The 12,500-nt window shown below is 40.6% G+C and overlaps 3 protein-coding genes across 4 annotated transcripts in view; all 3 read right to left on the reverse strand.

The window, feature by feature from the left end:
• oclna (occludin a) overlaps positions 1 to 12,500 on the reverse strand; it is a 254,069-nt gene that overhangs the window by 166,748 nt on the left and 74,821 nt on the right. The gene's annotated exons all lie outside the window — the stretch shown is intronic.
• Positions 1 to 12,500, reverse strand: part of rasgrf2a (Ras protein-specific guanine nucleotide-releasing factor 2a) — a gene marked incomplete at both ends in the record, with an annotated part of 52,099 nt that overhangs the window by 9,693 nt on the left and 29,906 nt on the right. Inside the window, 11 exons of the mRNA XM_080046926.1 lie at positions 351 to 457; positions 1,750 to 1,839; positions 2,688 to 2,810; positions 5,321 to 5,841; positions 7,694 to 7,942; positions 8,539 to 8,621; positions 9,102 to 9,238; positions 9,504 to 9,570; positions 10,211 to 10,374; positions 10,953 to 11,071; positions 11,663 to 11,772. Coding sequence (XP_079903052.1) covers positions 351 to 457; positions 1,750 to 1,839; positions 2,688 to 2,810; positions 5,321 to 5,841; positions 7,694 to 7,942; positions 8,539 to 8,621; positions 9,102 to 9,238; positions 9,504 to 9,570; positions 10,211 to 10,374; positions 10,953 to 11,071; positions 11,663 to 11,772 — 1,770 coding nt within the window. The remainder of the gene's footprint in view (positions 1 to 350; positions 458 to 1,749; positions 1,840 to 2,687; positions 2,811 to 5,320; positions 5,842 to 7,693; positions 7,943 to 8,538; positions 8,622 to 9,101; positions 9,239 to 9,503; positions 9,571 to 10,210; positions 10,375 to 10,952; positions 11,072 to 11,662; positions 11,773 to 12,500) is intronic.
• The window catches only part of marveld2a (MARVEL domain containing 2a), a 107,411-nt gene continuing 94,975 nt past the window's right edge, over positions 65 to 12,500 (reverse strand). Inside the window, exon 12 of one of the 2 annotated variants that reach the window (XR_013845338.1) lies at positions 65 to 173. The gene's annotated coding sequence lies outside the window, so the exon portion shown is untranslated. The remainder of the gene's footprint in view (positions 174 to 12,500) is intronic. The other variant, XR_013845339.1, reaches the window with a different exon arrangement.

Consider the following 12,500-nt stretch of genomic DNA (forward strand, 5'->3'; position numbering starts at 1 on the left):
TAAAGGATATGACGGTATTAATTAAAATTTGATGCTGTAAGTTATAAAAGGTTCACCGAGTTAAAGCTGGGGTGGAGGATTTGGGGAGAAAATGGCAGTTGGGATAGAGATTCGAATCCAAATACCTCAACCGCTCCACTTGTTCTCTTTGGTCCCTCCCCTATGGTCCCTCCCTGACACGCTCTACTACACCAACAAAGTCGTGCCAAAGTGAATGGACAGTCCCAACAGCCAATAAGAACGGAGAATCGGAGCCTCGCTCTGATTGGTCAAAGTGTACCGCTCATGTTAACTTTGACCAATCAGAAATCATATACCCCAGCTTTAAGTTGTGTAGGTTATGAACTGACCTGTGAATGCTTAGAGACCCAATGTCTGAGCACGTTGAGAACTCTGTTGGTGGCCGCTCTCCGGATGATGAATTCTTTATCACAGATTTTATCAGAACTACTGTAAACTAGAAGAGAGAGAAAAAAAAGAAAGTTTAACAAGGTGTCAAATTCTTTAAGAAAATTCTTTATATATTTCAATGTTAAATGCATCATTCTGGTTCATATTACAAGCAAATAAAGAGGTTGTCTCAATGAGGCGCTGTTTGAACTTTTTATATTATCTTAGAAAATACTGAATACACAGAATCATTTGGACGACATCTGTTGCGGTGGAAAAGAGCTTAAAGGTGAAGTAAGCGGTTTATTTATGTTAATATAAGTGTTAAATCGCTCTTTATTCATACAGTGATCACTTTCATAATGTGCGCGTTTCATAAAGCCAATCTCTCAGTCAGCTGCTTTGCATGTAATCGGCAAATAAACTTATTGTAGTATCCCGAAATGTTTATCCAATCAGAAGAGAGAACGCTACAAACCGACACTCGTCTCACTCATATATACTATATACACTCCATGGTCTCACTGCCGGTGCACGCCAGAGCAACAGATGGGTGAATGTTTATGCGCCTACAATGGCGGAGCAGGTAAAAATCCTTCCCAATGTCTGTTTTGATGGTTTTTATCATGTTTTATCACATTTATAGATCTGAGATGATGCTAGATAACTCGCTGCTTGAAGACCGCAATGCATTAATGTGGTGACGTAGGGACGAGCGAGGGGACTGCTAACTGCAGTAACTGACAGGAAGTTAGCTAAAATAACCATTCCGCTTACAGCACCTTTAAGAAAATGGCAAAAGAAAAGCTAAACTTCCAAACTCTCAAATTCCAACAAGATTTTTTTTTTTTTTTATCAGATTATTTTAACTTGACGGCACACACCCGAAGCCTTAAACACGATGCATTCAGGAACAGTAGTTTTTTAGAGCAACTCGATGCATTCATTAAAAGAAAATCAAATCAAATCTTTATTAATTTGTAACAAGCAAACAACAAAGAAGAGACAGACCTACAACCTCGCCTTTGTTGAAAAGAAAAGGAACAGTAGTCTTTTTAGAGCACCACGATGCATTCATGAACACTAGTTTTTTAGAGCAACACGATGCATTCATGAACAGTAGTTTATTAGAGCAACACGGTGCATTCATGAACAGTAGTTTATTAGAGCAACACGATGCATTCATGAACACTAGTTTATTAGAGCAACACGATGCATTCATGAACACTAGTTTATTAGAGCAACACGATGCATTCATGAACACTAGTTTATTAGAGCAACACGATGCATTCATGAACAGTAGTTTATTAGAGCAACACGATGCATTCATGAACAGTAGTTTTTTAGAGTTGCTCTCACCTTGTGATGTTCCGTGTCCAGCTGCTGCCGTGGCGATGGCAAACGCTGAAGCCGGTGACATCGTGCAGCGAGAATTCTCCCCGGATGTCACTGCGACAAAACAGGAAATATAATAATAATAATATAATATTGTCCCTACGTTCCAAATCACATACTCTTTCTTTTTACTACACTACATACTAAAGTACAGAAGAGTTTTAGGGCCACAGGAGAGAGAAAAAAAATTAGATAAGGAAGATTTTTTTTCATTATGTCAAGAAATGTCAAGAATAAAGACGAATACTCCAAAATGCAATTGGAGTTAGTGGGGGCATTTATGTATTTTCAGCATACTACAATTGACGTGCATGTATTGGGACATCCTACATTTTTTCTTTTTCTGGCATACTAAATAGTAGGGAAGTATGGGGATTGGAACGCAGGGATTATAATAAAGAGAGACCAGAACAAAAGCCATCTATGAGTGAGTGAGTGTGTGTGAGTGAGTGAGTGAGTGAGTGAGTGAGTGAGTGAGTGAGTGAGTGAGTGAGTGAGTGAGTGAGTGAGTGAGTGAGTGAGTGAGTGAGTGAGTGAGTGAGTGAGTGTGTGTATGTGTGTGTGTACTAACCTCCTGACTGTCTGTATCGTAGATGTCTTGGTGTGTGTGTGTGTGTGTGTGTGTGTGTGTGTGTGTGTGTGTGTGTGTATGTGTGTGTGTGTGTGTGTGTGTGTCTGTATCGTAGATGTCTTGGTGTGTGTGTGTGTGTGTGTGTGTGTGTGTACTAACCTCCTGACTGTCTGTATCGTAGATGTCTTGGTGTGTGTGTGTGTGTGTGTGTGTGTGTGTGTGTGTGTACTAACCCCCTGACTGTCTGTATCGGAGATGTCTTGGTGTGTATGTGTGTGTGTGTGTGTGTGTGTGTGTGTGTGTGTGTGTGTGTGTGTGTGTGTGTACTAACCTCCTGACTGTCTGTATCGTAGATGTCTTGGTGTAGAAGGGGATCTAGGAGACATGTCTCCAGACTCACTGCTCGCTGGAGCCTCAGGGATGAACTTATCTAGAGAGACTGTTTCTAGAACGGCTGAGAGAGAGAGAGAGAGAGGGAGAGAGAGGGAGAGAGAGAGGGAGGGAGAGAGAGAGAGAGAGAGAGGGAGAGAGAGAGACAGAGACAGAGACAGAGAGAGAGACAGTTAAATTATGAATTAGTAGAATATCTCTCTACTGTCAGAGATAGAAAGCAGAGACAGATCCTAACCAAGTACAGGCTCAGTGACCACAAACTGGCATTGGAACAGGAAGACACAAAAAATCATGGCAACCAAAAGAAAACAGAAAATGTGGTCACTGTTCGACAGGTGAGGTTGAGACAGAGATGCACTTTCTCCTACAATGTACAAAATTAAATGACACAAGAAAATTGTATTTGAACAGGTTCAGCTCTTTAGTACCAGATTTCAAAGAGCTGAACAACCTCTCCAAATTAAAAATACTCCTCGGAGAAGGAGAGCGGGCACATCTTGCTGCCCAGTATGTATTTACATGCCACAACCTGAGGGACAGTGAATGATTGAGGCACACACACACACACACACACACACACACACACACACACACACACACACACACACACACACACACACACACACACACACACACACACACACACACACACACACACACACACACACACACACACACACACACACACAATTTAATATTCATACAGATGTATATATCGTTCATATTGTGTATTGTTTGAATATTTTGATTTATTTGATGCTTTGCTAATATTGCTTTTTTCTTTTTTTACTTTCATGCCAATAAAGGCCTTTTTGAATTTGAGAGAGAGAGAGAGAGAGAGAGAGAGAGAGAGAGAGAGGGAGAGAAAGACAGAGACAGAGAGAGACAGAGAGAGAGAGAAAGAGGGACAGACAGAAAGAGAGAGAGAGAGACAGAGAGAGAGAGAGAGAGAGACAGAGAAAGAGAGATAGACAGAGAGAGAGAGGGAGAGGGAGACAGACAGAGAGAGAGAGAGACAGAGAAAGAGAGATAGACAGAGAGAGAGAGAGAGAGAGAGAGAGAGAGAGAGAGAGAGAGAGAGAGAGAGAGAGAGAGAGAGAGAGAGAGAGGGAGACAGAGAGAGAGACAGAGACAGAGACAGAGAGAGAGAGAGAGAGAGAGACAGAGAGAGAGAGAGAGAGAAAGACAGATCAAATACACACATGTAGTGGACTTATTGTGGAGGCAGTTATCGCTCATTACTTAATGGAAATACTCTTAATGACAAAAAAAATTTATTGGAATTTGGTAGAAAATGTTGTCAGGAGTTTATATCATAAAACCAAAATTTTCATTCTACTCAAACATATGCCTATAAATAGTCAAACGAGAGACACTGAACATTTGGAGTGGTCTCTTCATTTTTTCCAGAGCTGTATTTTTCGACTTTCTCTCCACTTTGTATTCAGAGTTTAGTTCTGACCTACTAGACGTACCCTGCGTTCCGAATGGCATACTCTATCTTTTTTCTATTGTACATACTACATCCGACGATAAAAATAATCTAGTTAGGATGCAGTAGGCATACTATTGGGACATACTTTTACTCTTTTATTTCATCATAACATTGCGCCTTGATCTTGCCTCTTGCTTTTATATCCGTCGCATCCCCGTTTGTTTTCATACGGAGGCTTCGTCGATGTGACGTCACTTCACGTGCGCACAAGATTGTCGCCCAAATAGGATGCAGTTTTCAACACTAACAATCTTGCCCGGATGAAGTAGGACATCCGGGTACTTCTAACCATCCTAAATCTGGCCACAAGAATCGGGACATCCTAAATCTTTTTTCCACCGTACTAAATAGTAGAAAGTATGCGATTCAGAACGCCGGGCTAGTGTTGTGCTGCTGTAGTTGTTTCTGGTGAGCAGACTGTCAGCTGTTTCCAGATGTGGATGTAAGGGCACGAACACACAGCCGCTCCCCAGGGTAACATGCTCCTCTCCTGGGTAACATGCTCCTCCCCAGGGTAACATGCTCCTCCCCAGGGTAACATGCTCCTCTCCTGGGTAAAGCTGCTGACCCACTTCTGTCTGTCTGGGTTGGCAGGACACTATCAGATCCAAGGATTAATATTAGATCAGAAGTATAATCCTATTTGGAGATGAGACGAGACCAATGTTTAAAAACTGGAGTGAAAGAAAAGCCAAAAGAACGCTGTAAAAAATTCAAATGTTGGGAATATTCAAATTTTCAAGGGGAAATGTCTGCACTAGGTTTTTCAGTTTTGCGGCCAAAACTGAAAATCTTAAGTTTGAAAGAAAACTGCCTCGATTTGAGCCATTAATTATCTTTTGTTGAGATAACTTATCATTCATTTTTTTTGTCATTTTCAAGCTTTATTAGATAGTACAGAGTTTTCTCAGGCTAGGATGAACCAATTTCTAAAATATTTGCACATTTATACTACATAGGATCTCAGAGTTCAATACACCTTCATATTCCCACCGGTGAAGTAGGTCTTTCAGCACATGTTCACATATAACTGATAGAGTGTTAATAATGTGCATTATATTCCAGCTGCTCCATACCTCTCCGTATGCTGCGTCTCAGCTTCCCACAGAAAGCATCCAGTCTGGGCATGTCCGAGCTGACGTCATCCCCCGGCGCCGGACTCAACTCTGGGGAGCTGGGGCCGCGGCTGAGGTCCACAGGGGTTTTAATTATGGAGATGGGAGGGGGCGGCGAGCTGACTCCTACCCCAGGAACGTGAGGCAATCCCGGGGAGCGAGTGGCCGTCGGAGGGGGTGAAGAAAACCCCGATGGAGGTCTGGTCTGGGTGGGAGGCGGGGATGGCATAGCAGGGAAATGAGTGGATGTAGGGGAATTCTGCGCGGATGAATTCGGGGTTGTCAGGTCCAGTGGTCCAACTTTTCCACTGATTGGGGAGCTGAGAGAGAGCTTTCTGGAGTGGACAGGGGAGCCGGTTCGGGACGGGATAGACAGAGGAGGAGGAGAGGAGAACTTGCGGCATAAACGAGGGGATTTGTTGTTTAGAGGGTCGGTGCCCCATGAGGCCTGGGGGTTAGTGGCAAAGAAGATCTCCAGAGACCTGACAGAGAGAAAGAGTGCAGCTGTAGTTTAGGATCTATAGGGTTACCGCTCCATACCAAACCGAACTGTGCTACTTAAAGCTGGGGTGTATGATTTGGGGAGAAAATGGCAGTTGGGATAGAGATTCGAATCCAAATACCTCCACTTGTTCTCTTTGGTCCCTCCCCTATGGTCCCTCCCTGACACGCTCTACACCAACAAAGTCGTGCCAAAGTGAATGGACAGTCCCAACAGCCAATTAAAACAGAGAATCGGAGCCTCGCTCTGATTGGTCAAAGTGTACAGCTCATGTTAACTTTGACCAATCAGAAATCACATACCCCAGCTTTAATGGAAACTGGGCTTTAAAAGTTGGGCTTTAAAGTGCTGGACTGTTTACTCGTGTTCTTGTTCAGAGCAAGAACATCACATTGAGGTAGTTATATGCATTCATAAATAAATTAAAACTAAATTAAAACTATAACAAATAGTACTATATATAATACTATATAAACTAACTACTATGGATTTAACGGTTTTACTTGGTCTGGTCCAGAGCCAGCTGTGTGATCTTCAGACTGTAGTCGGGACAGAGAGACATGATGGACAGACGGTCACATGACAGCTGCTCCACTCTGGGACAGTGAGGGGGGAGGGGGGGATGGATGGATGGAGAGATGGATGGATGGATGGATGGATGGATGGAGAGATGGAGAGATGGATGGATGGAGAGATAGAGAGATGGATGGGTGGAGAGATGGATGGGTGGAGAGATGGATGGGTGGAGAGATGGAGCATGGAGAGATGGAGCATGGAGAGATGGATGGAGAGATGGAGAGATGGATGGATGGATGGATGGATGGATGGATGGATGGATGGATGGATGGATGGATGGATGGATGGATGGATGGAGAGATGGATGGATGGATGGATGGAGAGATGGATGGGTGGAGAGATGGATGGATGGATGGATGGATGGATGGATGGATGGATGGATGGATGGATGGATGGATGGATGGATGGATGGATGGAAAGATGGAGAGATGGAAAGATGGAAAGATGGAAAAATGGAAATGAAAATATGTAAAAATGGAGTGAATGTACAGTAAGAAGCCATGCATGAGAGGTTAGATGAAGACGGGTGGATCACACAGACAATGTAAAAATGATCCAATATCTGTGTGGGGTTCGATATGGCTGCAACCCACTCATAGGATAATCCGATTGACTTTTTTTAACGTAATTATTTGAACTATTTAAGCCATGGGACAGTTGAGGGAGGCAGCAGGCAATGGGTGGATGGAGAGATGGAAAGATGGAAAGATGGAGTGAATGCAATGTAGACAGTAGATGCTTGAGAGGGAGAGGGAGGGTCTATGATGTAAGTTGTTTATTTTATTTTGTCGTTTATTTTAATTTGGTCTTTTGTTTGTATGTTGACTTTTTCAGTTGTGTGTTTGTGTTCTTAAAAAACAATTAAATAAATATAGTATTTAAAAAATTTAAATAATAATCATGTGTAAAAGTCAAAGTCAAAATTATTTCTTTAGGGGGGGGGGGCGCCCTTAGCTCAGTTGGTAGGGCGTCCCCCCCCATGGGCCTCGGCCAGCAGCAGACCCGGGTTCGATTCCAGCCCGCGGTCGTTCTCTGCATGTCACTCCCCTCTCTGCCCCATTTCAACTCTGTCTCTACACTATCAATAAAGCATAAAAATGCCCCAAAAATATCTTTAAAAAAAAAAAATTATATTATTTCATCAGCGCATTTAAATACAACATGAATTGACCAAAGTGCTGTACAAGATACAATACAAAACAACATATAAGATACATGAAAGAAAAACATATGTAGCATTGTCGTATGTAGCCTACCTGACAGGTATAGAAGTAAAGGGCTTCTTGTAGATATCCGCCAGTTTGTCAATCACCACGGCAGCGGTGGTAAATATCCGGTAGGTGTGTAGAAACGTGTTGAGGAAATCTATAGATAGGAACCTGAGGTCTGTGAGTCTCTCTAGCAGCCGCTCCACACTGGCGTAGCGGATCTGAGGGACTTTACACGAGTTCAACGTTTTACTGAAACATATATCTACGTCGTCTTTATGCAGCCGCGTGTCAGACCTAAAAGAAGAAGACATAGAATCGGTTTTAAAGGTTAAAGGGGCAGTGTGTAGTTTATTTATTTATTGGCAATTTTCAAGATGAAGAAGAAGAAGTACTATAGAATAAATAACTAAATGCATCTTCACTTCATCAATTGATATTGTGGAAAGACTTGAGGCAGTGGTGGATGATGCCACTAGTAGCTTTGGTAATTATTCGAAAGGGAAGGGTTAGCAAGGGAGTGTTGTATTCTAGAACTTTCACCACTAGATGCCACTAAATATTCCAATATGACACCCTTCACCTTTAAAATCGCTATTACATCAGTCAAAAGGTGGGAGACTATTTTTTTTTCTTAGAGTCTTACCTACTTGGTCTGTTGCTTAATGTACTCCCTTTGTGAGAATGTACAGAAGCTACGGTGGCCTACAAAGACAGAAAGCTAGTTACTAAAGATGGCATCATCCACCACTGCCTCAAGTCTTTCCCACAATATCAAGTGATGAGGTGAAGATGTATTTAGTTATTTATTCTATAGTACTTCTTCTTCTTGGTCTTCCAAAAGGTGCATTTCCCCCAGGACGCCCACTGTATATAAAAATGGCTTTTCTTACTTGATCATGTGCGGAACAGAAACTTTGGAGTTCTCCTCAAACACGCTGGTCATGAGGCCGTTACAGCGGATGTTATCTATGCACTGAAACAGAGAAACAGATCCCATATCATCACTTTATATCATACCTATTTATCCATCAATATATTTAAAGGCCTACTTCACCGGTGGGAATATGAAGGTGTATTGAATTTTGAGAACCTATGTAGTATAAATGTGCAATTTTTTTTTTAAATTGGTTCATCCTAGCCTGAGAAAAAGCACTGTGTCACAGTAAGATAAATGTAGGGTTAGACAGTGAGACCATAAAACACTCTTTCTGCCTTTTCTCAGGCTAGGATGAACCAATTTCAATTTTTTTTGCACATTTATACTAAATAGGATCTCAGAGTTCAATACACCTTCATATTCCCACCGGTGAAGTAGGCCTTTAAGCAATAGCTCACGACTTGCCATGCGTAATGTATAGATGAAGATTTAAGAAAAATCCAGACTGGTCTCTTAATTTTCTCTTAATTCCAGAGCTGTACATTTGGCTACACAGTTTCAAACAGTGGTTCTCACCTGGCTGATGTCACTGGTCCATGCAGCCTTCTCCTGTCTGGAAGGAGCCAATAGGACGACAGAGAAGGCGGGACTGTCCGGGGGCTCCACCAACATCTTAAACTCAAGATGGTTGAAACCCTGACCGGCAGCGTTATCTGTACGGTAAAGACACACACACACACACACACACGTCAATCAACTCATTTTAATCTTCAGGTTATTGTTGACCCCACTGTGTGTGTGTGTGTGTGTGTGTGTGTGTGTGTGTGTGTGTGTGTGTGTGTGTGTGTGTGTGTGGGGGAGTGGGGGGTTCACAAACTGCCACAAACACACACAGCAGACAAATTCAAGACACGGGACACAAAAAAATGTGTGTCTAGTTAGGGAAACAAGAGAAGTCAGGAGGTGAAATATACTCACAGTCTTCATCACTGGTGTCTAGCTCTTCTATCAGAGTGCATTCTATCAGAGACAACGTTCCTCCTTGCTGTTGGAGAAAGGAACAAAGACGTTACTTGTAGGGCTGGGGGGAAAATATCGATTCATCAATGAATTGCAATATATTTTTTATCAATCAATGATTCAGAAAACATTGAAGCCCCACTCCTGTGAGGGCAAAAAAAAGTCGGTTTGAAACATAATTCGATATTGAATCGAATCGTAACCTTATTAGGGGCGGCAGTGGCGAAGTGGGTAGGGAGTCTGCCTCTGGAGTGCAGGGTCGGAGGTTCCATTCCCCGCCTACCCACATGTCGAAGTGTCCCTGGGCAAGACACTGAACCCCAAATTGCTCCCGATGGTTCAGACAGCGCCTTGCTTGGCAGCTACTGCCATCGGTGTTTGAGTGTATATATAAAAAAATGTGTATTGTGAAGCGCCTTGTGACCCTGGTCTGTGAAGGGCGCTATATAAATAAAGCTTACTTACTTACTTACTTATTGAACTGAATTGTGAGGCGCTTCATACCTGACTATTTTTCTGTATTTTGTGTTCTTTTTCTATATGTATGATGTAAAGTGTCTTTGAGTGACCTCCAGCGCTATATAAATTCTATCAATATTACTATTATAAATACTTTTTTCAAGTTAAGGACAGTTGTAATAAGTCTATGAACAGGTGTGTCCTACCTTGAGCAGGTGCAGTTTGCCGCCGGACGTCCTGGTGCAGATGAGGAAGTGTTTGGTGAAGAGGAAGCACTGTCTCTCTCCCTCCTTCCTGAGAGACAGAGAACCCAGACGAACCTTACTGAGCATCCCACGCTCACTGGAGGACGGCAGCTGGATCAGGGAACCTACAAGCACAGTTTAGTTTAGATATTTATTTATTTACCTGTTTGGCGCTTTTCTTATGTTTACACTTTTTCATTTGATTTGCTTTAACCTTCATTTATCCACAGGATGTTATGTGAATTTAATGTTTTACGATGACTTTACTTGACTATTTGCATTCTCTGATGCTTTACACTCTTACTTAGCCTCATCTCAAAGGCAAATATTCTACTTTGTTTTACTCCCTCTGAACTTCTAAAGCTCTTACATCAACGTAACTTTCCATAATCATTCTCAGCACTATTCTGAAGGTTATCACAGAAGGATTTGTTCATATGTTGTTCATTGTCTGATTTATAATAGATTTTCTTCTTAAAAACATGCCAAGTCTGTACATATTTTTTTTTTTTTTTTTATAAAATGAAAAAAAAACTTTTGTTCCCAAACTTTTGCCTGAATGTTGAGAGATTTAGTGTGAAAATGAATTCAAAATACCAATTTTATCACCATTTTTTTTCAAGTAAATGGAAACACAGATAGTGATGGGATTAATAATGATTTGTTAGAGATGTGTATGGTGCTACTGTAGTATAAACCTCACCTTGTCTGACGAAGGTCTGGCTGGTGTCTAGCAGGATGTCACAACCTTCTACGATCATCCGCTCTATGGCCAAGTTCTTCCTGATGTTCTCCGTGTCACTCACCTCATCGTGCATTATCCTGGATACACAAACAAGCGTTACAAAACGTTATCTATCTGTCTGTCTGTCTGTCTGTCTGTCTGTCTGTCTGTCTGTCTGTCTGTCTGTCTGTCTGTCTGTCTGTCTGTCTGTCTGTCTGTCTGTCTGTCTATCTGTCTATCCATCCATCACTACGTATCTGTGCGTTAGTACAGGTGTATCTTAAAAAATTTAAATATAATGGAGAAGTTAATTTTTTTACACATAAAGTAAAATATTTCAAGGCTCTCTTTGGTTTTAACTTTGTTAATTATGGATTACAGCTCATGGAAATCCAAAATCCAATTCCTCTAAATATTCTAATATTCTGAGATGCATTTTAATGAGCTGTAGCCTTAAGCATCAACATTTGGCAAATCAATGAATGAATGAATGAATGAAAAAAAAAATATATATATATATATATATATATATATATATATAAAAATATAAAAATAAAAAGGCCTTACATTTTTCACTATCTGTAATGAAATCTAGAATATATGAAAGTTTCACTTCTTGAATGAAATAACTTAAAAAAGATACATAGATTTTTTTAGATACACCATTACTGTATTGTGTAAACTCTTACTTTGACAGCTCCTCCAGTTTGGACTTGGCGAACTCCAGACTCTTTCTCTCCACGTGCTCATGAGGCGTGTGTGCCAGCAGCTCATGAAGGGTGATGATGTATCTGGGGATCTACAGCACACAACAACACACACAATGATATAATAATAATAATAATAATAATAATAATAATAATAATAATAATAATAATAATAATAATAATAATAATAATAATAATAATAATAATAATAATAATAATAATAATAATAATAATAATCTTTATTTGTATAGCGCCCTTCATACATAGAATGCAGCTCAGAGTGCTTTACATGCACAAAATAAAGAAAATATAAAACAAAACACATTCATCACAGACAATAAACCAAAGAGCAGAAGATAAAAATGAAATAAAAATAAAAATGCTAGAGTCAGACCTCACATTATTGAAAATGTGCAATGCAAATTAATTAAAAGCAGCAGCATAAAGATGTGTTTTGAGCTGCTTCTTAAAACTATCAACAGACGTTGCTGTTCTTATATGTAGGGGAAGTTTGTTCCAGGCCATTGGTGCATAAAAACTGAATGCTGCTTCACCATACCGGTTTCCCTTAATCTGCGGAATATTAATGCATACAACAATCACAAGCTAACATTATACATTTAAGTTACTTTATCACAATTACTTTTTGTGAGCACAGTAATGCTATCCAAGTGTATCATTTGTAACTTTTTATCATTTCTTAATTTTTTATAATGAAATGTGTGTCTTCATTTTAACATTTCAAAATAATATTGAAAACTTTATTAGATATAACGGCGGTTTTCATTTAGCGAATTTTTCCGCAGTATACATGTACCAA

Source organism: Ammodytes marinus (genome assembly GCF_949987685.1).
Source record: "Ammodytes marinus genome assembly, chromosome: 18".
Lineage (NCBI taxonomy): Eukaryota > Metazoa > Chordata > Actinopteri > Uranoscopiformes > Ammodytidae > Ammodytes > Ammodytes marinus.